The sequence below is a fragment of the Zootoca vivipara genome, chromosome 8, assembly GCF_963506605.1.
Source record: "Zootoca vivipara chromosome 8, rZooViv1.1, whole genome shotgun sequence".
In the NCBI taxonomy this organism is placed as follows: domain Eukaryota; kingdom Metazoa; phylum Chordata; class Lepidosauria; order Squamata; family Lacertidae; genus Zootoca; species Zootoca vivipara.
The window spans coordinates 15,896,324-15,923,924 of NC_083283.1; the positions used below are offsets into that span (position 1 = coordinate 15,896,324).

General features: G+C 44.2%; 1 protein-coding gene across 1 annotated transcript in view; it reads left to right on the top strand.

Annotated features, from left to right (window-relative positions):
* EIF3H (eukaryotic translation initiation factor 3 subunit H) overlaps positions 1-20,425 on the top strand; it is a 69,685-nt gene extending 49,260 nt beyond the window's left edge. The window contains exons 3-8 of the mRNA XM_035125028.2: positions 4,566-4,733; positions 7,331-7,430; positions 11,421-11,570; positions 14,186-14,306; positions 16,310-16,442; positions 20,140-20,425. Of these exons, the coding sequence (XP_034980919.1) occupies positions 4,566-4,733; positions 7,331-7,430; positions 11,421-11,570; positions 14,186-14,306; positions 16,310-16,442; positions 20,140-20,237 (770 nt within the window). The 3' untranslated portion in view covers positions 20,238-20,425. The remainder of the gene's footprint in view (positions 1-4,565; positions 4,734-7,330; positions 7,431-11,420; positions 11,571-14,185; positions 14,307-16,309; positions 16,443-20,139) is intronic.
* Positions 20,426-27,601: the final 7,176 nt, after the last annotated feature.

Below are 27,601 nucleotides of genomic sequence, written 5' to 3' on the forward strand. Positions count from 1 at the left end.
ACTTTATTCTTAATCCAGGTAAATTTTAAGCCATTGTTTAGAAAATTGAGAATGAGCTTAGTTCCCCCCCCCCCGGCATGCACGTTTCCCCATTTTAGGTAAACCACAGTTTAGCATGTTGTTTGAGCTCAAGTTGGTGGGATGGGGGTGGCGCTGTGGGTTAAACCACAGAGCCTGGGGCTTGCCAATCAGAAGGTCGGCGGTTCAAATCCCCGCAACGGGGTGAGCTCCCGTTGCTTGGTTCCAGCTCCTGCCAACCTAGCAGTTCGAAAGCACATCAAGTGCAAGTAGATAAATAGGTACCACTCCAGAGGGAAGGTAAACAGCTCTGGTTCACCAGATGTGGCTTAGTCATGCTGGCCACATGACTTGGAAGCTGTACGCCGGCTCCCTTGGCCAATAATGCGAGATGAGCGCTGCAACCCCAGAGTCGGTCCCGACTGGACCTAATGGTCAGGGGTCCCTTTACCTTTACCTTGAGCTCCAGTTGTGGTGAATATTAGCCATAGTAAGTGGAAACGAGCAGTTTTATAAACTGGCATTAAGTTAGTTTAACACTAGTTATGATGAACCACAGTTTATCTGGGCTCAGGCTATGGTTCTGATTAACCAGAACTGTCCAAACTCTTCTCTGAGGCAACAACAAAGAAAAAGGAAGGGGGAATCTGCAAGCCTGGGAGCTGGCAAGACTTGTTTACTAAATTTAATGTTTCATCCCAACCAACATTTGGAAACAGTGGGAAATATTTGCACGCTAGTTTCGGAATTAAAGGGCTAACAATTGAAAACACACAGTCCCCCGCCATTCTTTTCTAAGTGCCTTTACTTAAAAAAGTAAATTTGAAATGAAAGCAGAATCAAGGATGAGTAAGCTCTGTTTTCCGCTTGTTGCATATTTTCAATTTTTAAAACATTTTCTCAATTACAGGTCTACATTTAACATAGGTTAATATTTTACATATTTAACAAAGGGGGAAAAATGGTACTGATCTAGCGCGCACATACTCTGCCTTCATTTTCCTCTGTAAATAGTTTTAAAATGTAATTTAGCCTTTTGGAAATGTGTGTGTGTATGTGTGAATATTATATGAAAGCATATTAATTGTCTCCATTCTCCAACTGGATCCTGCTTGTGTGAGGAAGAAGCTGAAGGCCTTTACCACACGTTTTAGTTTCTGTTGTTAACTTAATTATTTGAACTGCAAAGTAAATTCCAGTTTGAGGGAAGACTTGGCCACTGAGAGAACTGATTTTATTGTCACCCCCCTGAAGCAATGAAATTAGCACCATTTCTTCACAGACATGTTGTTGCACTTAAAACTTGATTTCTTCTTTCCAAGTTCCTTGTAGCGGTTAGGCCTCCTAAGTTTTGTAGAACAGGTTTGTGTAGACTTCAGGCTTGTGGGAGCTATTTTGAAGTGTGATCCCCCCCCCCCCGGCGCGGAATCCCATGATCTTCCAACCAGAGTCAGGTGCAAAAGACATAGGTCACACCAACAGCATATTCAATGGACATTTAATTTTAAAGCACATAACTTTACCTCTCACAAAGTTACAGTTCATCGGAATTTTTTGGGGGTGGGTGGAGATCATGTACTTTAAACGTATTGTGTGGATCTACCCTAACCCTAACACCCCCCCCCCCGATTCTGATCCGATCTGAACTCACTGTCCTTTCTTTCAAAAGTATGCACCTGGTTGGTTTTCTTCATGCCGGCAGGCTAACCGAGGTGGAAAAGGTCGTCTCATTGCCATCCTTAGTGGGGTGTTGGAAGAAGCCCCTTGCTGATATACTACAGCTCAACCAGATGTCTACCACAGACCTACCACCCACCCATCCCTGTTGTAGAGGGCTTGGTTTCCTTATTTATTTTCATTATTTGATTTCATTATTTATTTTCTGTTGTAAACACAGCTAAGGGTCAGCTTGGGAATCTACCAGTGAGAAAAGCACCACCAAATGTTTCTAAGCATGTAAACGGTCTCAGATTGTATGCCCGTACAGTCATACCTCGGTTTAAGTACGCTTCAGTTTGAGTACTTTCAGTTTAAGTACACCGCGGACCCGTCTGGAACGGATTAATCCACTTTCCATTACTTTCAGTGGGAAAGTTCGCTTCAGGTTAAGTACGCTTCAGGTTAAGTACAGACTTCCGGAACCAATTACACTCATACCTCGGGTTAAGTACGCTTCAGGTTGAGTACTCTGCGGACCCGTCTGGAACGGATTAATCCACTTTCCATTACTTTCAATAGGAAAGTTTGCTTCAGGTTAAGTACAGACTTCCAGAACCAATTACACTCATACTTCGGGTTAAGTACGCTTCAGGTTAAGTACAGACTTCCGGAACCAATTGTGTACTTAAACCGAGGTACCACTGTACTCCCAATTCTCATCAGACCCAGCCAGCACACCCAATGTGGTAGTCCCCCCCCCCACTTGCTCTGACTCTATACTTTAATAAAGATTTCTGTGTCCAGTACTAATTTGCACGAGGGCCCTCTGTCCCCTGTCCTGCACTTTCAACACACGGCCAGTAGTGTCACTGCTTTCCCAGCGTCTTCCACAAGTTCCACCCACCTGGCCATGAGAACGTTGGTTTTCTGTTGATGTGACTGCCCGCCCATTCCTATGCTTCTACAGTGGAACTTTGGTTCTCAAACGGCTTAGTTGATGAACAAACCAGCTCCCGAACACCAAAAACCTGGAAGTAATTGTTATGGTTTTCGAATGTTTTTTCTGAAGCCGAACGTCCGATGCAGCTGCCGCTTGAGTGCAGGAAGCTCCTGCAGCCAGTTGGAAGCCGCGCCTTGGTTCACGGACGTTTCGGGAGTCGAACGGACCTCCGGATCGGATTAAGTTCAAGAACCAAAGTACCACTGTACCCGGGTTAGATTTGATTAGCACAAACGTAGGCACCCTGCATATATACTTTACAGGTACATTTTAAACAAGTATCCACCGTGAATAAAACAAAATTGGCTTTATAGGGTTTCTTTGAGGGGAGGGAAAGACTTATCTCTGGGCAGTAGGAAACAGAGCTTACGGCGGAATTGAAATGGGAATCCTGACCAGGGTTTGGACTAGAATTGGATGGAGCACAAGGGCTGGAATGAGAATAGAAGCAGAGAGGGGAAGCTGCTGGACTTGAAAGAGAGTTGGGTTGGGCGGGCAGATATAACAGGCAAGGACACCAAGCTACACAAGCAGGTCTAAAGTCAGGATGTTGCTGTGGTGAAAACACAGGCCTGACCTGGGAGCATATATAATAACTAGGTCAGATCAGGAGGCAGCAGTGGACTGTCTAGGATGCTGGCAGGAACTAAGCATAGAGCTGGGAGAAAACTAAAGCAGCGAGAGGGACTAAAAAGCTGCCAAAAATTGCAGTGGTTAAAAACAGCAGCAGCCATGTAGGAAAAGGCAATATCCTATATTTCTGACATGTTCGGGAATGCATACTTGAGGGAAGCTGTCATTTTTAACAGATGGGGAAGGCCGTTTGATTGGCCCTCTCTCACAATAGGAACTTGTTTAAAGCAGAGATGGAGAATCTTTGGTTTTCTAATGCTGTTGGGCTAAAACTCCCATCAGCTTCAGCCGGCGAGCCCAGTAGTCAGGGACTGTGGGAGCTGTAGTCCAACGACGTCGGGAGGCGCCACAGGTTCTCCAGCTCCGATTTAAAGCATTTTTAACCTGCTTTTTGGATGGAAAAGGTTCACAGAGCAGCTTAATGTGACATAAATAACAAGTGAGGCGAGACATTCCCTGCCTTCGGGCTTATAATCTAAGAGATGTGGCGCAAAAGAAAAAAAGGATGAGAGGGAAAGAGGAAAGCAGAACAGTCTGGCAGGGTTTTTGGTAATGACCTCCTTAAATGGAAGCCATCCTGGTCTAAAGAGTGCTTGTGTCACAGTCGAGCAAGCCTCCCTGTGCTGCTGCCAGATGAAACGGTTTCTGCTAGGTGGCAGTTGAAGGAGCCTGATGAGGGGTTTGGACCTTCAGGGTTTGGTCCTTCAGCAGAGCCTAGGGAGTGGGCCTGCTTCCCATCGCTGCTGCACCAGGTGAAATGCCTGCTTCATACCACTCACCCATCATCGCCCTGACAGACAGCAGCTCACAAGGCTCTTAGCAAAGGCCTGTCCCTCCACTTTCTTCTTGAACCTTTTAACAGGCTAGGGCAATGACCGGAGATGATAGACAGGGACAGAAGCTGAGATCTCCTGAGAGCAAAACCTGTCCTCTGCCACAGTTCATCCCTCAATATTGAGAGCAACCCCCCCCCCACTTCTTTTGCTAGATCTCTCATGTCAAGGCAGCAGACCTGCCCAAGCCAATTTCGAAAAAAAGAGACATGTTTGTCTTAAAAACTCCAGGAATGAATAGAACGACTCTCTTCCTTGCTTCTCAATTGTGCAGCCTCAAGATGCTCCTGGTTCGAGTTCCTGCCCATTCTACCACCAGTAGCAAGTCGCCTTTATTCGGCGCATTGCTCAGAAACGTTGGGTAATGTAAATCTGAGCCTCTCCTTTAAAGTGCTTGGTTCTTTCTCTCTCTCCCCCTCCAGTTCAGTATCAGATGGAGATGATGAGGAGCCTCCGCCACGTCAACATTGACCATCTTCACGTCGGCTGGTACCAGTCCACCTACTATGGTTCCTTTGTCACCCGTGCCCTCCTGGACTCCCAGTTCAGCTACCAGCACGCCATTGAGGAATCTGTCGTTCTCATTTACGGTCAGTGTGCCGCTTCCTGTATTATTTTACACGCGCGCACCAATATTATTACGGCTATTTTTTGCCTTCCCCCACCTCCTCGCCTGCAAGAGCGGCCCTGGCAGGCTTTCTCCAAGTAAATACCAACCCTGTGTCTGCAGCAGCCTCAGCAGCAGCGAAGTCTAGACAGGGTTTCCTTCTCACTGTTTATTTTTCTTGCTATCAGAGCCCTGATGTGTACGTTTTGGAATGCTGGGGTAGCTGCTTCATTTTTATCCCTCCGCCTCTCCCCTCCGTCGTGGAAGCGGCTGGTGGAACTCGACCAGATGTCTTAACAAACCCTGCTTGCTAGAGCGTCTGGCTCTGTACGTGACTGACCAATCATCCTGCAGCTTTGCCAAGTATCCCCCCCTTTCTTCCCCTCCTTTTTATGCATCTGACAGAAGCGTACAAAACCTGGCCTGTTCCGTAGCACAAAGATTTTTTTCTTTTCTGCCGGACTTTTTTTTTTTTTAATGGCGTTTCCTCAAGCTCTCCAGACCAGATGTTCTGCGCTGTATCAGAACCGTAGGCAATTTAACAGCTTTATAGCCTTCCCCTCCCCAAACACTCACAGTTTTGCCATATCTGGCAGGCTCGCATATAGTTTCCAGCTGAGAAGCGAATGTAACGTCCTGAGTATCTGTCAGAAAAAATACTAATGAATACGATCAATCTTATGAGCTGCCCCAAAATTGTTTCAGTATGTTAACAATTGGATTACAGTAAAGAACAAGTTGTTAAAGTATACTTATACTGGCTGGAAACTTTGCATCATCAGATCTTGATTAATTTTCCACTTGTTTCAGTCTATTTTGGTTTTCGTTTTATCACTGATTGCTAAAAGTTTTACTATGTTCCGTTTCAGACAACACAAATGTTAACTTTTTTTCAAAAACAGAAAAAAAAGTGAGTTTACTATTTGGCAAGCCTACCTCAGCTGCTATCTTGCTACAGATGTTAAGCTCCTTGTCCAGAGATTAAATAGTTTTTTTTTAATTCATACAGTTTTTCCACTCTTAGCGATAGCATGTCAGCATGAAAACTATGTACACATTTTAAAAAAAATGAATGCAACTGGAAACAGTTACCTAAATAAATATTTTCCTAATAGAATACCAGGAGCTTGCCAGACCAGGTGCAAGTCTGAGGCCAGGACCCAGGAGGTCTATTCCATTGTCACTGTAAAGTAAGTCTAGTTTTTACAGAGGCAGTAAACTGGTATCTGGCTTGTACCACTTCAAACTGCAGTAGGGGACTCTCACGGTTAAGAGTTCCTCCCAGCTCGCATGTAGGAAACTAGATGTCAGGGATAAATGTTCTGGCCCAGGTTTCTCCCTGACAGTGCTAAGTTTCTACATGCATGGACTAGTTTATAACAGAAGAGCATTTGGTCACGTAGCACACTTAACACACACCTTGTCTGAATTAGCCCAGGTTAAGACACAGCTTTATCACTTGGTAGGCCATACATTCAGTAATCTTGGGCTGAATATCATGTAGGGGCCATTCCAAGGAGGACATCTCTTATGCAGAGAAAGAGCATAAATTGTGGGGGGAAATCATAAATATTGATGGATTGATACGGTGCTCTTGGCATTAGTTATTTTTTTTAAAAAACCTCAAAAACTGTTGTGGCATTTTAGTAGCAGAATGTGAGGCATACAGAAGAGGCAGAAGTTATGCAAACCACAGAAGTCTTTGCTTTCTGGCCACTGGAGAAGAAAAGATCCTATTCTGCTACCACCAAGAAACCATAAGAAGCTGCCTTACACAGTGACTGGCTATTTGTGCATCTAGCCCAGTCTAATCAACCTCTCTCCATACACATCTGTCTTTCCCATCCTCTGCTATCTGTTCTTTTTAGCTAGAGATAACTTGGGCCAAACCTGGGCCCATCTGGGTGCAAAACAGATGCATTGCCACCAAGCATTGCCCATGCAGTTGACAGGCCTGTCTTTGCAATTGTAAAGATTGGAATCTCCGCAGTATAGTCTCTGTGCACCTCGTAACAGCATTGCAGCGTAGTCTTAGCTACAGCTGCATGGAGGTGCAGAACGTGGTACTGGGTGCAGAACTTGGCATTCTGAAGGCAGGACAAAGACCAGTAACAGATTTCTCCTGTCCAGCCACCATGAGAGGTTAAGGCTTAGAGCTGATCTCTCCCCCCCCCCCCCCTGGGCACCAATTCCACTATTAAGATTCTTCCCTGAAGGAAGTCAGTCTACAGGAAATCTTCTTTTTCATCATCCTCTTAATCTGGATTTTTATTTCATTTTATTTCACTGCTTACCTTATTAAAAAGTTGCGGATTTTGCAACTGTTCATTTGGGGGAATCTGTTTCCACTGTTAAAATGTTTTTATTGATAGGTCTGGTGCTTTGAGTCTTTGGAAAAGACTTTGCATGGTATGTTTGTATGCAGTTTGCATTACTATGTTCCTCAAAGTTGACTTTTTTTTAAATCCTCTTTAGCAAAACTTTAGAAACTTGTCTAAAAATGAAATGAAACCTGCCCAGCCAAAAGTGCTGTTGATGAATATTCGGTATCTTTTGTGCTTTCCTCTTGTTCTTTCTCAGATCCTATAAAAACTGGCCACGGATACCTTTCCTTAAAAGCCTACAGGCTGACACCTAAATTGATGGAGGTTTGCAAAGAGAAAGATTTCTCTCCAGAAGCGTAAGTGTGAGGGGATGTTTTGGAATGTGGGTGGCAGAAAAGGGGAGCAAAGAGATGAAATCCCTCGCAGCAAAGCCCTATAGCAGCCTTGGATGATGCATGTAATCTCTCAGTAGCTGCAAATAGTCGAGGCCTCCACAGGTGAATAGGGTTAAAGAAAGCAGCATTTACTTCACCGCAGAGAGATGTGCTGCACTCTGTCATCCCAAACAGAAGATGAGTGTTAAAGGCAAATGAAATTGAGCAGGGAAGAGAGGAAATGAAATGCTCAGGGTTCTGAATCTGAGTGCTGAGTTATGAAATCTTTGTGACAGCAGTGTCTTCTCTTGTAACTATTCCAACTTGTAAGATCGTGAACTGGTCTACATAGGTCGTTCTCCAGACAATTTGTCTTGAGTGTTCTCTCTGTATCTCCAGTTCTGGAAATACTGAGTACAGTATATGCTCCCATTATCTCATATACTGATACCTTCTTTATCCAGTCATTAGGATGAGATGCCAGTTTTCCATTTTGGACCAGAACGGTTCAATGACTACAAATAGCCCAAACCATGTATCTTTTAAATAGCAATAATTTACCAACGATTTCCAGATGTGGAGCCTCATTTGCCCTACTAAACACAAAGCATTTTAGTGGTGTGATTAGGACCTAATGACGAGTAAAGGTAAAGGGACCCCTGACCATTAGGTCCAGTCATGACCGACTCTGGGGTTGTGGCGCTCATCTCGCGTTATTGGCTGAGGGAACCGGCGTACAGCTTCCAGGTCATGTGGCCAGCATGACAAAGCCGCTTCTGGCGAACCAGAGCACGCCATTTACCTTCCCGCTGTAGTGGTACCTATTTATCTACTTGCACTTTGGCATGCTTTCAAACTGCTAGGTTGGCAGGAGCAGGGGCCAAGCAACGGGAGCTCACCCCGTCACGAGGATTCGAACCGCCAACCTTCTGATCGGCAAGCCCTAGGCTCTGTGGTTTAACCAACAGCGCCACCCACGTCCCTCTGAGGATTAGGACTAGGGAATCAGGCTCATTTTAGAGCCCCAGTTCAGTAAATCTGTTTGATTAGAAATGGGTTCTTCTATTGCATTTTCTGTATGTGCGGTTGGTGCCTGTGTGAGAGAGTGATTATTAGATACTTTTGGATTATTAATAAATCTGAATTTAATACTAGCCCAGTGCCAGTAATGAATGCGGAGCTTTTTCTGAATGGCTCGAACCCCAAAGAATCGCCCCACCTCGTAGTCCTTCAGCCATCTCTGCAGAAAGCCAAGGGTGGTGTGTTTTTGATGGTTGCCTTTTGTCATTCAAGTAGAAGAAGGGGCCTATAACATGGGTGTTGGGGGTCTATAACATGGGTGCAGAATCAGTGACCTCCAGATGTTGGGTTCCATCTCCCATCTGGAGGATCTTGAACCTCAAGACGAAGCGGGAGAAGGTTTAAGTTGAGACAGTGCCAGATCTCAACCACTTGAAAGCAAGAGCCACTGTGGTGCAGCGGTGTTGGATCAGGACCAGACGTCAAATCCTCACTCAGCTATGAGGCTCACTGGGTGACCTTAGGCTAGTCACTCTCTCACACCCTGGCCTATTACGCAGTGTTGTTGTGAGGTAAAAATGGAGAGGGGGAGAACAGTGGGCATGGCCTCCTTGGGGGAAAGGTGGGATATAAATGCAATAAATAAATAAAAATAATATAATATAAATGTAAAAATATATTAGACAGAAAGGGTAAAAGATTGCCTTGTTCTCAGGAGAGAGATTTTATTCTATGTCAGCATCCAAACTGCTGTCCTCCATGCTGCATGTCAACTCATTCTGAGAACTTGAAACAGATTTACTCACTTTAAAGAAAAACGTTGAAAAATAAACTATTAGAATATATTTGTAAATATGCTTTCCAAAACATTTTCTCGTTGAGAGACGGTGTTTTAATGGGCATTACAGAACATATTCTTCTTATGATATTGCTTTCTATTATGTGTTAGATTAAGAAGAAAGCTGCATTTTCTTCGTTGTTTTTAAGTTGTTCAAAACATCCAAAGGGATCTCTTTTTTTCTCTAAAAGGAAACCCAATTACTATTCTGCCACATCTCCCCCCCCCCCCCCCAAATCTTCAAATACACACTGATGGTTTTTGCAGTCTCTAAAAGGATGGAACCAACACTTCCTTCTCCAATTTGTGAAACAAATATTTACACAGCACTCTGCCCACCTCCAAACCCAACAGATTGTCCTTTTCTTTCCTAGTCTCAGGAACTGTTTGAGTTTTAAAAAAAAAATAGAAAAATTGGGAAGATAATATAAGCAAAATGGCAAAGAATGGGGAAAATAATCATTTTACTCTTTACCTTAAAATTTTGCAAAAGAAATCACCACTGTCCCTGAAAACATTTTCAGATATTGGCTAATCTTATTTTAGTTCATTCCGTTTGTGAGCCACTTCCTGTGAAGCATCCCGAGCAATTTAACAATAAGAACGTATGTAAAACCCATTCTTATATGAAAACAAAAATACAGGTACAGGCTAGGATAAAAATATCCACTTTGAAGGTCTTATGTAAAAAGAAAGGTGTTCAATGGGCTGCAAAAAGACAGCAGAGATTTGTAATTGGGTAGACTTCCGAGTAGATTCCACCACCCATAGGTGCCAACTCCCTGGGGCCTTGGATACACGAGCACACACAAAATTCCCCCTGAAGGGGCTGGGCATCCACAAATTTGAGTGCCAGAGCCATGCACTCTGCATGGCATCCACGGACCTGGGCACCCACGGTCACAGGGCCAAGCTGGCACTCCTTCCACCACCTGTTCCTTGGCCATAATACCTTGACCACAGTAGTCAAGATTGTCAGTGCATTGCACTCTAGGTGGGGGTCCCTTTGTGGTTGGTCCAGAAACTGCGGCTATTGCAGAAAGCTGCAGCTCAATTAATGACAGGGTTAGATCCTGGCAGCACCTCACACACTCTGAGATATGCACTGGAAGTTAATTTGCTTCCAGACCAAGTTCATAAATTGCCATGTAAAGCCAGATTTGGATCGGTTTACCTGAAGGATTGCTTTGCCCCGTGTGTGTCCTGCTCGATCACTTTGATCTTTTACAAGTGCCACATAATGTTCGTTCACTAACTACAAGCTGTTGGTCTTTTGGTGAGGCTTTAGAACTCTTCACCTATTGATATTAGACAGGCACCCTTGCTATATAATTTTTTAGGCACCTGCTAGAAACTTTTTCCAATCTAGCACCTTTATCCAGATTTTATTATAGTGTCTTGACTTTAAGCGTATAAAACTTCAACATCAGGTTGTTGTGCAACTTAACAAATACAATAAGTGAAAATGAACAAAAGCGAGAGCAGACCTGTCCAGATAAAATCTGAATTCAAATTGGAGTTCTAAATAGCCTGGAGAAAGTAGTGTTTTCTTCTTGAACCATAAAAGGCAACAAACTTGAAAATCAGGCAAACCTCTCTGGGAAAGTGTTCCAAAGCTGCGGTGCCACCACTGAGAAGGTCCTGTTGCAGAGGATTTGGGGGCATGTGCTCTTTAGTTTGTACAGAATACTGACCAGGCCTGCTATGGCCCTAGAACACTCTCAATACACTCAGGCAACTGCATACAGTTGGAAACGATCAGTATTGGGACAGAGCCATTTATTCCACCATTACTGATTTCCTCATTAAGGGACCTCTAGTGAGCTTAAAAGGTACTCTTGCTTTGAAAGCTACTGCTGTACTGTACAGTATTTAGACTCCAAGCCAATTTGCTTCTCTCTGTTTCCCGCAAGTATTTCACAAGCTCCCAGAAAATTTTTAAAAAGGGTTTTCCACACTCTTTCCCAAGTTTGCTATAAAAGTTTGACAGTTTGCTGAATTGGAAGGGTAAAAAGAAAAAAGCTGGGACTCTCCCTAATCACCTGCGGAGTATTTTTCCTCGGTCCAGGTGCACACGCATGCCAAGTTTGTTACAGGGACCTCTCTCTCTGCAGGTTGAAAAAAGCAAGCATCGCCTTTGAAAACATGTTTGAAGAGGTGCCAATCATTATCAAGAATTCCTACCTCATCAATGTTCTTCTTTGGGAGCTGGAAAAGAAGTCAGGAGTGGCAGATAGACACGAGCTGCTCAGTCTCGCAAGCAAGTAAGTGCTCCTTTGAAAGGAAAATGCAGTGTGCCATTTCCAACCCTCTTTGCTCTTTTTGTTGAACAGCATCTTGTATACTTCAGCATCAATGTGCCTCGTCACTTAACCAGGAGGTGTGGGAAGGAGAGGTTGGGGAAAAGTGGGGAAGGAAAGCCTAAGCCGTTAACTTTTTTGTGTGCAGTCGTACCTTGGAAGTCGAACGGAATCCGTTCTGGAAGTCCATTTGACTTCCAAAACATTTGGAAGCTGCGCCAGACGCTCTGGTTCCAAAGAACATTTGCAAACCAGAACAATCGCTTCCAGGTTTGTGGCGTTTGAGAACCAAAGCGTTTGAGTGCCAAGGCGTTCGGCTCCTAAGGTACAACTGTATATTTATTGTTTTGGAAGAAAAGTACAAAACAAAGACTGTACAGTTGTAATTTGAGGAAGCAAATGAGAAACCAAAATCCCCATCCCAACACACAGACACACCCTGACCAGCTTACATACTTAATATTATTTAATAGTTTGTTAGGCATCACACTTCATAATTCCTGGTGCAGAATAGCCTTGTTTGTAGTTTTGTGGCACAGGGATCATAGCAAAACCACCCACCCCTGTCCCTAAGCACTCTCTCCCCCCTCCTAGAATTCTCCCATGTATCTCTTTCCTTCTCAACATATCTCTCCCTTCAGGCTGATATTAATTATTTCAGTGTCTCTATCCCACCCACTCCAGTAACACAGGCTGACCAAAATGCTTTTATTTATCCCTGGCATCTGTGGGGAGCTGCTCCTTAGTTTTCTATGCCCCGCTAGTTGAGTTAGTGGTATGCATTACTGTATATTGATGCATAGCCAGGGTTGAGTTGTGCAACCCCTTCCTTCCTTCAGAGGAGGAGAAGAAAGTTTCCCTTTATGCTAGAAAAAGCTTCCTAATTCAGGAGGACCTTTCAATGAGCCCCCTTGGTTTTTTGTGTTTTTATTAGGAATGGGATTCAGGAATCTTTTACAGTGAGGCCATTACAAAACTGGGTGGCGTGCACAAGGCTTAGCTTGACATACATGCGCACCCAGTAATGCTTAAGTACGGTAATAAGATGTCCTCTTCCTCTTGCCCCCCCCCCCAAATCTACTCTGGAGCAGAATGGGGGGTGGGCATGGCAGGTGCAAGAGGAAGGAAAAGTTGTTCTATTCTACTTGTGGACAGGTGCTTGTTGTCATTGCGCCTCTGCCTTAGTTGAGTCAGGTTAAAATTGGAACGATATATACTAAAATTGGAACAATACAGAGAAGATTAGCATGGCCCTGCCCACAAGCCTACCTTCTTTTCTTTTTTAAAAAGACAGTTTGGGATGGGGAAGAGGTACAATAAGAAAAGAACACAAAATGTGGGATACTGCTGCAGTACATATTCTTGAGTCCTGGGAATGTTTTGCTGTTTGTTTGAGGCCCTCTCTTAGGGAGATGAACTGTTACTAGAAAATCAATTGTTGGCTTAAGCAAGCAATGTCACAGATTCTCAGGTGGTTGAGCAGGAAATTGGTTTTTAAAGGGAAATATCCTGTGAATAGGAGACAATGTGGAGCAGCCTTAGCTTCTTTCTCGAGGCATACCTGGTTCTGTTTTGAATCCCAGTTAATTTAGTTTAATTTTAGCTTTGCACCCTCCTTTTACTAAGTGGCTAGAGCCCCCTTATTGGATCACAGTATTCATGAAATATGATTTAATTAAATCCCTTACAGTCAAAGAATAAAAAGCCTGAAATAAATAAACCCGTGTGCAGTGGGAGGGGGAAGAGAATAGTTAGAAAACCAAGCATTTAAAATACGGTACAGCAGCAACAAAAAACCATACTTTCTCAGCATGGGACAGTTGATCTTATAAGGCTGCTGTGAAGTTGTCTTATACCAAACCAGAGCATTAGCCCTCCTAGCTCAATATTGTCTACACTGACTGGTAGCAGCTCTCCAAGATTTCTGATGGGATCTCTCTGTCCTACCTGAAGATGCCAGGGATTGAATCTGTGACCTCCTGCATACAAAGCAGGAGCTTTATCATTTAGCTGTGGCCTTGAAGTAACAACTGACCACTTAGGGCAGTGTTGGCCAAACTTCGGTCTCCAGCTGTTTTTGGACTACAAGTCCCATCATCCCTAGCTAACAGGACCAGTGGTCAGGGATGATGGGAATTGTAGTCCCAAAACAGCTGGAGACCCAAGTTTGGCCAACACTGACTTAGGGTTTCTGATGACCTCTGGGCCTGACAGAGGTGGCGTACGGTGTTATGCGTCAAGCCCAGTTGATCGTACTCAACTATTTCTTATTCAGAGCATGAGCTAAATCAGGTATAGGCAACCTTGGTTCTCCAGATGTTTTGGAACTACAACTCCCATGATCCCTAGCTAACAGGGCCAGTGGTCAGGAATCATGGGAGTTGTAGTTTGAAAACATCTGGAGAACTAAGGTTGCCCATGCCTGAGCTAAATTAACAGAGCTGTTCTCCTAAATGATCTTTAAGTGGGCTGTGAATTCACAGAGAAGCATCAATTAATATTCCTGCAGAAGCAAAATATTGTGTCCAGTCATCACTGCTGCAAACCTTCACCATGCCATCTTTCTTTGTGCATTTCAGTAATCACCTTGGAAAGAGCCTGCAGCTGTTGATGGACAGAGTGGATGAGATGAGCCAGGATATTGTCAAATACAACACCTATCTAAGGAACACCAGCAAGCAGCAGCAGCAGAAACACCAGGTTGGTTTGGGGGGGTGGGGCTGAATCACATCTGTTTGGGGTGAAACGACACAATATGTGGCTTCTGTAATAGATGCAAATTGAAGGATCTTTGTATTGCATCTCTTAAATACACAAGCCTGTTCGGAAATCTAATCTCTGTATCCTAGACACTCATTACATGCAGAGCATGGGCTGAGCTATGGCTCCTTCCAGCTCATTCGCTTGCCAATATAAATCTGCAGGGGCAAATTTATGAGAAGGTTTTGGAGATGGAAAAACTGATTTGAAGGAGGGGTGGTGGTAGAAATCCAGGACTGTTACCCCACCAGTTCTTGCTTAACTTATAATTGCTGTAAATGTGGCTCATTGCACCATGTTCAAGCCTGTTCATTTATTGAGATATACCGTAGAACAGTTCTGTGCAAGAGCAAGCAATTTTGGTACATAATGCACCTACTCAGTGCAAAGTATAAAAAATAAATGTATCTGATATCCATCTTCTTTTTCCTCCTCTCCTCTCCCCTATTTTTTCTGCTTTCGTGCTGAGATACAGATCTTTAAGCTCTTATTTGCTAACATTTTCTAAATCTGGGTGTATTTTGGTTCTGCTATCAAGCAATAAAATGTCACACACATTTCTTTGCTCAACAGTCAGAAGCTTTAAGAAACCCAGCTCTAAAATATAAATAAATAAAAATGCCATTTGAGTAGCAAAAACCAGCAAATTATGAATGCTTCACAAATCATTTAGAGGTTTTTGTACCTTTTGCTCTCTTAGGTAACACCATTGTTCCTTTAAAGATTAGAGACGACTGAGAATAAATGTTTTGCTAACTGCCTTGTCTCCCTTGCTGCCAGTTGCTCCATTTTTGCATCTAAATAAGCAGGTTAAGGTGTATTGAAAATGCTGCTCTGGAAGTGCTACTAGATTCATGCTTTACATAACTAAAGCCAGCACAGTTGTTCAGTCCCTCTCAAACATACGGCAAATTGTGCCACTTTCCCCTCCTTCCTCCAACCTTATTGAGTTGTTACATGCGCTCTGAGATGCAAAGGATTTTGCAGAGTTTTATGTGTGACTTCTTGGCTCTATTCCCACCCAATATCCACCCCCTCCGCTGCTAATCGTAATGTTCCGCCTCTTGATCCCATGGTAAAAGTTACCGACTTGCAAAATTGGCAGTAGAAAACCCAGTTTTTTAAAAAAAATTGATGGACTTAAGATTTTCGCATAAATGTCTACTTCTTGGACCCATTCTGAGTTCTGCTTTTGAACTTCTCAGAATCCAGAGAGTTGGGCACAAGTTTGGGTGGCTTCTGAGTCTCAGTACAGTAGTACCTTGGTTTACGAATTTAATCTTTTCCAGAAGTCCATTCTTAAACCAAAGCATTCTTAAACCAAGGAGTACTTTCCCATAGCAGCGGGGGACTCAATTTACAAATGGAACACACTCAACAGGAAGCAGAACATGTTCTGCTTCCAAGGCAAAGTTCACAAACCAAAGCACCTACTTCTGGGTTTGCAGCGTTCTTAATCCAAGTTGTTCATAAACCAAGGTACCACTGTAGTATTTTTTTGTAGCATACACAGTGAAGCCTGTTCTGCTTCAGAAGCTTCAGGGGCCAGGCCAAATGGTGATTAGCCCCCCAGTCCAGCAGCATCTCCAGTGGTGCAAATTTAGGCAATGGCCTCCCATCCCACAAACCCAATCCAATTTCTTTTATAGACCACATTGCTGATTTAGGTGGGGTAGATGGATCACCCAGTGAGAGGGGTGTGTGAAACTGCCATGTTCCTTAGCCTGGGGGGGAACAAGATGGGAACCACTTCATTTTAAAGCTCAACAACAATTAACAGCATTTTTGTGCCAGCAAAATGGAACGTTTTGAAGCCAGCTTAAGCTGCGTGAAGTAAGCTCAGTATATGGAAAGGCAGCTCCCCTGCATTCTTCAGAGAAATCCTAGGGGTTCCCTTTGGATGAGAGAGTCTTACCACCATGTTTCCTCTTTTCCTTTTCCAGTACCAGCAGAGACGTCAGCAAGAGAACTTGCAGCGTCAAAGTAGGGGAGAGCCACCCCTTCCGGAGGAGGACATGAACAAATTGTTCAAGCCGCCACAGCCACCTCCCAGGATGGACTCGCTGTTGATTGCAGGTAACACTTACAGCCTTCTTCTTTCTTTGTGACTCTTCAATGGCCCTGTGTACTACGCTTCTTTGAGTAATGTTTTCATGAGAATCAGCAAAATGCTGCAAAGTAGGTGAAGCATTGGGCAATGAGTCCTGGTTTTATATCCAAATGGGAACCATAATAGCCAGTGTGTGTCTGTCTGTCTGTGTGTTTGTGTCTAGTGTGTGTCTGTGTGCCTTTCCTTTTCATTATATCCCCGCCTTTCTTCCATGGAGCTCCAGGCATCATGCTCCCCATCTAGCAAGGGGGCTTTATCCTGTGCCTTCATACCATGTCCTGGAACTACACAACTGAGCTTTAATGTCAGGCTGGTGATCCCAGCGAGATTTTCAGATGTAGTTCTCCCCCATGCCGACCTTCTTTCCAGAAGGATGCAAAGTTGTTTTAATAGTACAGTAGTTCCTTGGGCTGCCCTTCCTCGTTTAGCTGAGCCTGTAGTGTTTGGGATTAAAAGCATCTTCACATTGTTCCCTGTTCATCCAAGGTGGCCGAAGTGAGATGAAACAGGTAAGTGCATGGTTTTTCTCTCTTCGATATTTTGCCTTTGGAAAAAAGAGGCACGTAAATCCCAGCTCAAGGCAGATGGGTAGACTGCACACTGTGAAATGGAGGGGGTGAACAGGCAAGGCGAGAGAACCATTTTTCGTACTGCAGAAACATGGACCTTTTTCTGTTAATTGCATCAGCAGTTTGAAAGCTACCCACCAAGCACCCAGATTTTTTATCCACATTGGTAGTTCAGTCAGTAGAGCACGAGACTCTTAAATCTCAGGGGTTGTTTGTGAGTTTGAGCCCCCCCCCCCCCATTGGGCAAATGTTTTCTGCATTGCAGGGGGTTGGACTTTCACATTTCCTTCCAACTCTACATTTCTATGATACTATGTTTTCAGTTCTATCCCCTATCCCAGGTTGGTTCAAGGGCAAGGGCTAATGACGGCACATTGATAACAAAATTTGGAGTGAAATTTGATGTTCACCAAAAAAATGCTGCAGCTCCCCCTTTTCACAAATAGCACACAGGGAACAATTTTATAGTGGAACCATGTAGTGCAAAAAGCACACCCCAGCTCTTACTTTTAAAAAATTACACTTGTTTATGTCTGTTTTCTGGTAGGTTATACCTCGACCATCTTCTAGAGTTAAGGCAAGGAGCAGCCAATTGACACTCCAGCAGCCTTCGGCCAAAATGCTTTTCTTTTTAGCAGAGTCAGGAAAAGAGATGAAAACGTTCACTATTTTACTGCACGCGGAATTAAGTTGGGGATCAAAGCTGAGACTCGGGTGGTTTTGTCTCTGAGGCGTTTAGAAACTTTTTAAAGTAGAGCATTAAATTGGAAGTGTGTTAGTCTGCTAAGCAGTTCTAATTTTGATAATCCGGCTTTCTCTTTCTCTCTTGTGCTCTTCCTGACTAGCTAGAGAAATGAACTGCAGAGGCAGAGTGTGTACAAAATAATAATAAAATGGGGTGGTGGAGACACTTTTTTTTTATTTGTACAGCACTTCAGACAAAGCCTTCACAGCCTGCTGGCTCGAGAAATTACTAATAATGTGAGGGAGCTAACAAAAACATGACCCACAAAATGTCAGGTGGATGAGGCAAGCATAGTTTCCAGGCCCACAGTCGAAGAGAGACAGTCTGAATTATTCTCTTCATAGCCTTCCCAGAAATCCCTGTAGCGTATCAAATACTGTGGGATCCTGCATAGTCCTGGGAGCATGTTACATACAGTATTGCTGCCTCGATAGGATTTCTAACAAACACAACCTTGCATTTTTAACAGCAAACCTCCAATTCATGTTGAGCAATTAACAAAACAAATGTGAGCCACATAGGCCAGCAGAAAGCATCACATGTCACACAACCACCCACACCAGGGGCCCTTTTTCAGCCCAAGGGAGAGGTTACCTCATGGCTAGCCTTCCACAAGTTGCTTGGCAGTGGTGGGTGGGTCCACACACACTCATTCAAGGCACACAATTATACACACATAACTCTCACATGCATGCATTGCCACACACAGCACACACACTCATAGCAGCGGTTTGACTTATAGCTAGAAGAAGGGGATGCTCTTCAAAGAGATTAAGGGGCACAGGAGGGGAAAAGCTACAGCCTTTTCTCCCCAAACTGCAATCTCCACAAAGGTTTCCTTCTATCCCATGCATGCAGAAGCTGGGTTTGGAAAGAGATTCCTATGGGAGTCCTCAAGCCAAAGGCTCAACACGGAAGTTCTGCAGGCCACATCCAGCCCTCAGGCCACCCCAGACCCACGACCGTAACTAGTCCTTTTAAAAAGAGAAAAATAAGTTGCAGAATGCACACATTTCTTGGTGCGAAAATGGGATTCCATCAACTTTATGCCGATGTAAATGCGCACGGGCTTGTGTTTTAAGTGTCATTTTTACATTTGAATTATCCCCTCCAGAGCAGGGAAAGTGATGCACGGGTCTTACTGATACTTGCAGCAGACCTGTGAGTTAGGGGCTTATTTTACAGGTGGGAAACCTGAGGTTTATCAAGCAAGTCTGTGGCTAGCCAATTTGGCCTCAAGAAATCTACACTAAATCCAGTAGACTTGCTATGTAGTTGTCACTTCTCTTGCCTCTCTCCTCCTTTGGTCTAGCCCAGGCATCCCCAAACTGCGGCCCTCCAGATGTTTTGGCCTACAACTCCCATGATCCCTAGCTAACAGGACCAGTGGTCAGGGATGATGGGAATTGTAGTCCAAATATCTGGAGGGCCGAAGTTTGGGGATGCCTGGTCTAGCCAGTACTTGTCAAGTAGAGGCATCCTCTATATCCTCTCCTTTTCCTCACCCTCCCATCCATCCCTGTTGGTAGAGCAGAAGTAGGGTAGGTTTTTCCTTTCCAAATTTGGTCCTGCCTGTGTTCCCTCTAACCAAAGAATCTCAACCGGAAGGAAGGAAGGAAGGAAGGAAGGAAGGAAGGAAGGAAGGAAGGAAGGAAGGAAGGAAGGAAGGAAGGAAGGAAGGAAGGAAGGAAGGACAGTGCAATGATTTAGACTTGTGCAACAGATCTTGCCCCTCACCGCCCCATGCCCCGCTAAATCTTTTCTAAGGTTCCCTCAACCCTTTGGGGGAGAGCACAGGGTGCACACGGGAGGAGAGGGGGTGAGATTTTTCCATTGTGCAAGTGTCAATCCTTGAGTTGGATACCACCCCATTTTCTCCCCCCCCCCCCGGCTAGACGTGGGGTGGGGTGGGGTGAGGAGGGCAAAGCTAGCTCCTAGGTAATTCCGGTATTGCAAAATCTGCAGATTTTGCAGAGAATCCAGATTGCAACCTCTTTTTATTTCACCCTCCCAAACTCAGTGGTGCTCCTGTCTATATGCTGGCATTCTGTTTCTTGGTGTGTTGCAAAATGTTTGTGGAGATGGGGAGGCCGAATGTTTGGAAGAGGATGGATAAAATTTTGGGGCTGTCCCAGCCTCTTAACTTCTGTCTCCCATCCCACTCTTTGTCTGCAAACGTGTTTCTCGAGTTCTGTTTCTTGGTCATGCTATAAAGTGTGAGAGAATGTTTGTGGGATGGGATGGAATATTAGGACATTCTCTAGGGCCATGAATTCACAGATTTTAAAATGTTTCTTTCTTTCACTCTTTCTTTCTCTTCCCCACCTCCCACTTTCTGTTCATTTGCAGGTCAAATTAATACTTATAGCCAGAACATCAAGGAGTTCACTGCACAGAACCTGGGCAAACTCTTCATGGCTCAGGCACTTCAAGAGCACAACAACTAGGGAGGAAGATGAAGTGTTTAACAGTCTCTTGCCCAAGGAGGAGATGCTCTGAATCTCAGCTCGTTTTTGCTTAAGACATTTTCCATTTCTCGTTGCAAAATGAACCGTGAACTAGACTCCCTCGTGTGTTTTGAATGGAGTTATCCCTCTTCTGAAATAAATAAATAAACGACCAATTTTAAACTTTTTAGCATGTGCTCTTACTGACTGTTGGGCGGCTATCTCCAGGATTCTTACATGCCATGTACTATAACTCGCACGTGAGTGTTTGATCTAACAGATCACTTAAACTTGCCGTTGCAGTAGGGAAAAAAATCCTTCCTCTGCACAATGACAAAAGGTGACTGGGCAGAAGAAATACCCTTTCTCAACAGAGTTAGCCAAGGCTACTTTGAACTGGATTTCCCATTTTGCATTTTTTTTAAAAAAAAGTTAAGAAAACTGCTAGAAAACGACTGAAACCCAAAGTTCAGGGGCCAGATTGGATGTGATTCTGGGAGCGATCTGTGAACTGGATCTCCTGTGAGGTTTTTTGTTTTAGTTTTGTGTTTTTAATAGCCAGTGCATTTTCTTTCCTGGGGGTATGCAGGGGTATGCATATCCCTAAACATTTTGTGAATCTTTGTACTTTTGTCCATTTACTGTATTTATTTTCCCCGATTTGAACTACAACATGGTGATTTTCTTGAGTCAAAATGAGAGTACCCCTAAACATTTTTTTAAAGAAAAAAAAAACACTGCCTGCAGCCACGAGTGAGGCTCCAGTTCAGATTAGGACCACACAGCATTGAAGGAGGGGAGTTTTCTCTTTGCCCCTGTGAAATAAAATATACAGATATCAGTTTGTTATATGAAAGTTTTCTTCCGTGGGAGAAATAGCAGTCAGGAAAATGGTGCTGGAACAAAATGCTAATGACACAGCTCCAATCTAAATTTGTCGTCTTGCCCTGCGGCACTGCCCAGCTACATTTACTGTTTGCAAAAAAATCATGGAATAGCAGATCATATGGTCCAAAATGTGGGACTCACAACAGGCGCTTCTGGTAGATACAGTGACTCACACTGTCGGTTGTTTCGTAGCTGTTGCCATGACCATGTTTTTAAAATGTGAATAGACTAAATGTCATAAGTGGCTTTTAACACTGGAGAATTCTCACTTAAGCAAACACCTTGAAGCCTGTGTATTCAAAAGGAGGGGGGGGGAGAGAATTGGGGAGAAGCAGAATTACTTGTTGTATTTCAGTGTTAATTCATTATCGGGTTATTTTGGATGGGGATATAATTATTTTGCATTGGGGAAATTAAGGGTGCTTTTGCTCTCAGCCAAAAATGTCAAAAGGGGATTAATTAAAATTAACTCTGAAAGGGGACAAGCACACGGAATAAAGGGAAGCAGGGAGTGGTTTGAGAGAGATAAAGCTGTGAGAATGTTAAATCCAGTTGTCAGAATGGAAACTTTCTCTCTCTAAACCCCCCCCCCCCGCCCTCAGCAACTCCCAAGCATTTAACTTTATAGAGATTTTTCACATTATGTAAATGTATATGCAAATTGTTTGCAAACCTCGGGCGCTTGGCAAAGTGTCAAAGCGGGCCGTGGTATTTCAGAGTTCAGAGTGCTCTTGCATGGACTGTTTCTACAGTCTTGCTTATCTAAACTGTTCAATCTGATTAAATATCCTGTTACGCTGCGCAGTGCCCCGCTCTTGAGTGCCGCCATTCTACAGAAATCACGTCCAGGAACCTTGAGCTAAATTCTTATATATATTTGGCAAGGAATTAAAGCTTTTTTATAATAGAAAACCAAGGCTTCGTAGACAAGAGGGGATAGTCTTCAGGGTTTCTGAAAATAGTATAGGAGGCCACATCGACATTTGAACCAAACAGCTCTTGCACACCAAAGGCCGTGCGCTGCTCCAGGAGGCTACAGTTATATAAGAAGCACCTTCCACTTCCTGATCTATAAGGTTGGGTCTGTAGACTCAGTCCATGGGAGATTGCGAAGGCCGGATTGTGTGTGTGTGTGTGTGTGTCTGTGTCTTGCACCTGTTTGCTTCTGCAGCTGCGCTAAATCAGGAGTTATTTGGTCTGTATGCAGCTATGCAACTGTTGGGTGGCAGCAGAGTTTTCCAAGATGCTGCTTTCATTTGTTCAAAGCCAGTATTCTTTTGCTAATGACTTTGCTTCTGGGAGATCATTGTATCCAAAGTACACAATGCCTGCCTAAGTGTTCTCCAGCATTGCAAGACCACTGGATGGCCTGGCCCAGTTGGTTCGGTGTGATAGGCCCAGACACACCAACCCAGGAGAGTCTTCCAAAAAACAACCCCCAACCCCCGTAAAGTCCTAGTTTGCTTTTCAGCCCGAGAGAACTTAAATTAATTCTTGTCAGCTTTATTGATGCACTGAAGATGAAATCCCATCCATCGACTCCTGGAAATACTGGGTACTTTGGTATAATGTTCACAGGGTATTACTTATATTAATGGGGGAAACATTCATTTGAAAGCCTAATGCATCATGTGAATGGATTTGCAAACTAAGGGACCTGGGAAAAGGAGCTCACTTGAAGGGAAACGAGTCAAAGTCTAAATTCTTTTGGCAAGAATTTGCTTTCAAGGTCGTGAAACGGGAACGGTGGGCCTTTTCCACTTTGTTTTTAATAGACAAGTGTATGTTTAATCCTTGTTTGTTTTACTTGACACACTGATGTGTCTTTAATACTGCTGTAAAGAAGAAATTTGATCATTTTTTCCACATTTAAAGCCCTCTTGTAACTACTTAGGCCAGCACCGAAGAATTTACTTCATTGTTAATAATCTTAAACCAAAACATGTTAACACCCAGCTCTTTCCCCTTACCTTGAGTGCTAGTAACGCAGGCAGTTAGCGAAGAAAACCCCACCCTCGTCTCAGAACCATAACTCCTAATGGAAAGTACAGGAGTGGAATGCAATTAAATGATGGAGCTGTCTTCCATCTTTGATTGTATTTCACTATTTCCTGCACATTCTTAAGTTGTCCCTACAGCAACTGTTTGGATAGCTGGATGTAAACGCAGACTCCTAGGAACCCTGCAGATCCCATTTTTCCTGCTCATTCATGATGCTGTCAGGGTCCTCATATATGATCCCACCTTTTTGGGGTGGTCATACTGCTTCTCTTCCAATCAGTGCGCATCCTGTAAGTTGAAGTCCTGCTGAAGTCCTGTAACTTTTCAGACTACAAATGTTCTGGATTTTGGTCCTGATTTGGTTGCAATAAAGCCTCTCCAGACATCAACGATTTGGCGGTGGTGGTAGTAGTAGTAGTTGTAATAATAATAATAATAATAATAATAATAATAATAATAATAATAATTTATTTCTTGTATCTCACCCATCTCACTGGGTTGCCCCAGCCACTCTAGGTGGTTTCCATCTGGTACGCAGACTGAGACCCTACCTGCCTGCAGACTGTCTAGAAAGAGTGGTGCATGCTCTAGTTATCTCCCGCTTGGACTACTGCAATGCGCTCTATGTGGGGCTACCTTTGAAGGTGACTCGGAAACTACAACTAATCCAGAATGCGGCAGCTAGACTGGTGACTGGGAGCGGCCGCCAAGACCACATAACACCGGTCTTGAAAGATCTACATTGGCTCCCATTACATTTCCGAGCACAATTCAAAGTGTTGGTGCTGACCGTTAAAGCCCTAAATGGCCTCAGCCCAGTATACCTGAGGGAGCGTCTCCACCCCCATCGTTCTACCCGGACACTGAGGTCCAGCGCCGAGGGCCTTCTGGTGTTTCCCTCGTTGCGAGAAGCCAAGTTGCAGGGAACTAGGCAGAGGGCCTTCTTGGTGGTGGCGCCTGCCCTGTGGAACGCCCTCCCAACAGATGTCAAAGAGGAAAACAACTACCAGACTTTTAGAAGACATCTGAAGGCAGCCCTGTTCAGGGAGGCTTTTAATGTTTAATAGATTATTGTGTTTTATTTTTCTGTTGGAAGCCGCCCAGAGTGGCTGGGGAAACCCAGCCAGATGGGCGGGGTATAAAATAATAAATATATTATTATTATTATTATTATTATTATTATTATTATTATTATTATATAAAGTAACACAACAGAGCACCAGGCATCAAAAGTTTCCTGATACAGGGCTGCCTTCAAATGTCTATGGAAGGTCATACAGTTGGTTGGGCACCACTACCGAGAAGGCCCTCTGCCTGGTTCCCTGGTAAGTTCAGTTCGTGCTGTGAGGGAATCGCCAGAAGGCCCTTGGAGCTGGACCTCAGTGGGGCTGAACGATGGGGGTGGAGATGCTCCTTCAGGTATACTGAGGCCTTTAGGGCTTTAAAGGTCGGCACCAACACTTTGAATTGTGCTCAATGTGGGAGCCAATGTAGTTCTTTCAGGACTGGTGTTATACAGTCCTGGTGGCCACTCCCAGTCACCAGTCTAGCTGCCGCACTTTTTAACAATTTCTCTTCCTGGGCTAATTTTTTTTAGCCAAGGTTACTACTGCTTTTCCATCTGCAGAGAGACCCCTTTCCTTCTTAACTCTGGATGAGGAAAGAAAGTTTTCCCTCAAGGCATGTGCAGTCAACAACAAAATGCTGAATACTGCTGGATTTTCAAAAGCTAATAGCACTACAGAAAAGTAGAGGAGGCGGGTGGCTGACTTGCCAGCCATTTCAAATGGGAAATTAGAAACTGGTGGTGCCCAGCTATCCCTCAGGAATGCGCCTACACATTTCTGGCTGACCTGATAGCAGCTTGTTTCATTAGCTGGTGCAAGCATTGTGAAGCCAGGCTAGAGTCACGAGGGGGTCGGTCACCCTAGGAAGAATGGTGAAAAATATTTATTAGCAAGGAACCTTGAAGAATTCTCTCAAAGGAGACGCGTAAAAGTCACGAATTGCCAGATCATGGAGGCTGAAGGCCCATTACACATGAAATAAGCAACTCTGCCTTTAATGAGGTTGTAACCTTGGATTTATTAGACTCATTTCACACAGAGGACTTTAGGTGCACAAGTCCCATTAGCACTAATAGGACGTGCACAATTAAAGCCCCACACGCAGGGAGAGAGATGAGAATTTATCCCTCAGGACTTGGAAGTAGCTGAACCTCAAAAGGCTCAAATGTCCAGCTCAGCTGAATGCCCCCAGCAATTGCCGGACGGAAAGATCTTATGGGAATCGTTTGCTTTCCTCTTGGTCCTAACGTGTATGGTGCAGATCCTGTGGCACAACCTTGTTCGATCTCATGCTCCAAGTTGTTTTGGATGCCCCCCCCTCAAATTTCCTGTATTGGCTGGGGTCTGATGAAAGTTGTAGCCCCAAACACCTGGAACTTTGCAAAACAACTTTGCAAAGGCTGAGCTAGCGTTTCCCAGGAGAGCTGACACCACTGTTCCTTCCAAGGAGGAATCATGGTTTGAACCTCCACTTCACCAGGGGGCGCTAACCTGTGGCCCTCCAGATGTTGTTGGACTCCCAGCTCCCCTTAGCAAGGTCAGTGTTCTGCTCTGTGATCGGACTAGCGATCGCCTAACAACTCTTAGCACCCTTAATGAACTACAGCTCCCAGAATTCTCTGGGTGCGCGCGCTCCTTGACTGTTTAAAGTGGTATCACAGCTTTAAATGTATAGCTCCAATGTGGTCAAAGTCACTTGCTGGAGAGCCTTCTATGTTACATGAGAAAGCTGGACTAACTAGTGTGTTTCATGCCAGAAGTGGCTAGGAAGGTGGAGCAGAGCTGCTACAGCAGCTTCCCAGGAAGTGGGTCACTGTTGCTTACTAAGAAGGGGAGACATGAGGCAATGGGGAAGGCAGATTGGCTCTGCTAATCCATTTGCACCCCTCTCTATAAGCAACAGCGCCCCACCTGGCAGGAGGCTAGTGTAGCAGATGCACTCTTACCTGGCAAGACCCTTCTATTACCTACTTAAAATGCCATAACTTTCAGAGTTAAAACTTTCCTACCTTTCCTACCTTCATCCTTGCACAGCAGCTACCCTGTCGCAGCCGCAAGGGGACAGGCAGTGATAAAACATTAATATAACTTTAGATATTACATTATGGTCTCTGAAGAATAGTAACTCTTCAGATAGAGAGATGACCAAGGAGAAAAACGAGGTCTCCGCTGTACAAAAATCCACTGTTTCAGCAATATTAGAAATATAATTCTTATGAAACAGGAAGCCATGGGTGCTTAAAATGTTTAAATATATATGTATGTATTTAGAAATTCTAATTTCACAGTTGAAGGAGAATTTTCATCTTATGTTCTCCACCTTTTGCATTTGTTTTAAAACAAGTATGGGGAACCTATCGTCTTCCCAAAGCTGTTGGGACTCCATCTCCCACCATCCCTGACTATGGGCTGTGCTGGTTGAGGCTGATGGGAGCTGGAGTCCAAGAGCACCTGGAGGCCTCTGATACCCCATTCCTGTTTTAAAATAAAAAAGAGGGAAGCAGTGGAATACCTCACCATGATCAACTCCCCCCCCCCCCCGGAGTTCGCTCTTACACGACTACGATTTCCAGAGGTCTCTGGGCTAAAGGGGTGCCTGGTAAACTGGTGTGAAGCCTGCAGTGCAGATATAGCATTTGAACTGCAGTGAATCCTGCAATCTAGGAATTAATGGGATGAATACAGACAAAGCTTCGGCCTCCACAACAGAGTGGGATTTCCCCTTTCTTAGCACAGTTTAGGGTGGCCCAGGGTATCTAACTAATGCATCTCATCAGGGCAAGATTTATGTGTACACAGATGAACTTTCCTCCCCCAGCCCCAAGTGTCTCCTAGATCTGCTCTAGGGGTTCCTCAGGAATGGATTTTGTGAGATTGCAAGGTGTGCACATGGAGGGGAGGGAGGAGGTTCCACTGCAGAAGCATAAATCGCTGCAACGACAGGATATGTTAGTGCCTATGTGATGTAGTGCCTAGAGCAGGAGTGTCCAAGCTTTTTTCAAAGAGGGCCAGATTTGATGAAGTGAACATGCCTGAGGGCCGACCAAAGTGGTCGAGCTTTCTTTAGGATTGAAGTTGTTGAGCTTTTTTTTTTTTAGTATTTTACCCCAGGAATTAAACTGCTACAGGGGCCAAATTAGGCCCCCAAAACGAACTTTGGACATGCCTGGCCTAGAGTGTTGGACTGAAACCTGAGAGGCCAGGATTCTAGTTTCCCCCTCACCTATCAATCCAGCCACTGTCTCTCAACCTATCCTACCTCACAGGGTTGTTGTGAGATTAAAACAGAAAGGACCATGTATACCACCTTGAGTTCCTTGGAGGAAAGGTGGGATATAAATGTAATAAATATTAAATACGGTAAATAAAATTAGATACTGCTCTGTAGGTCATATTTTACAGAGCTAC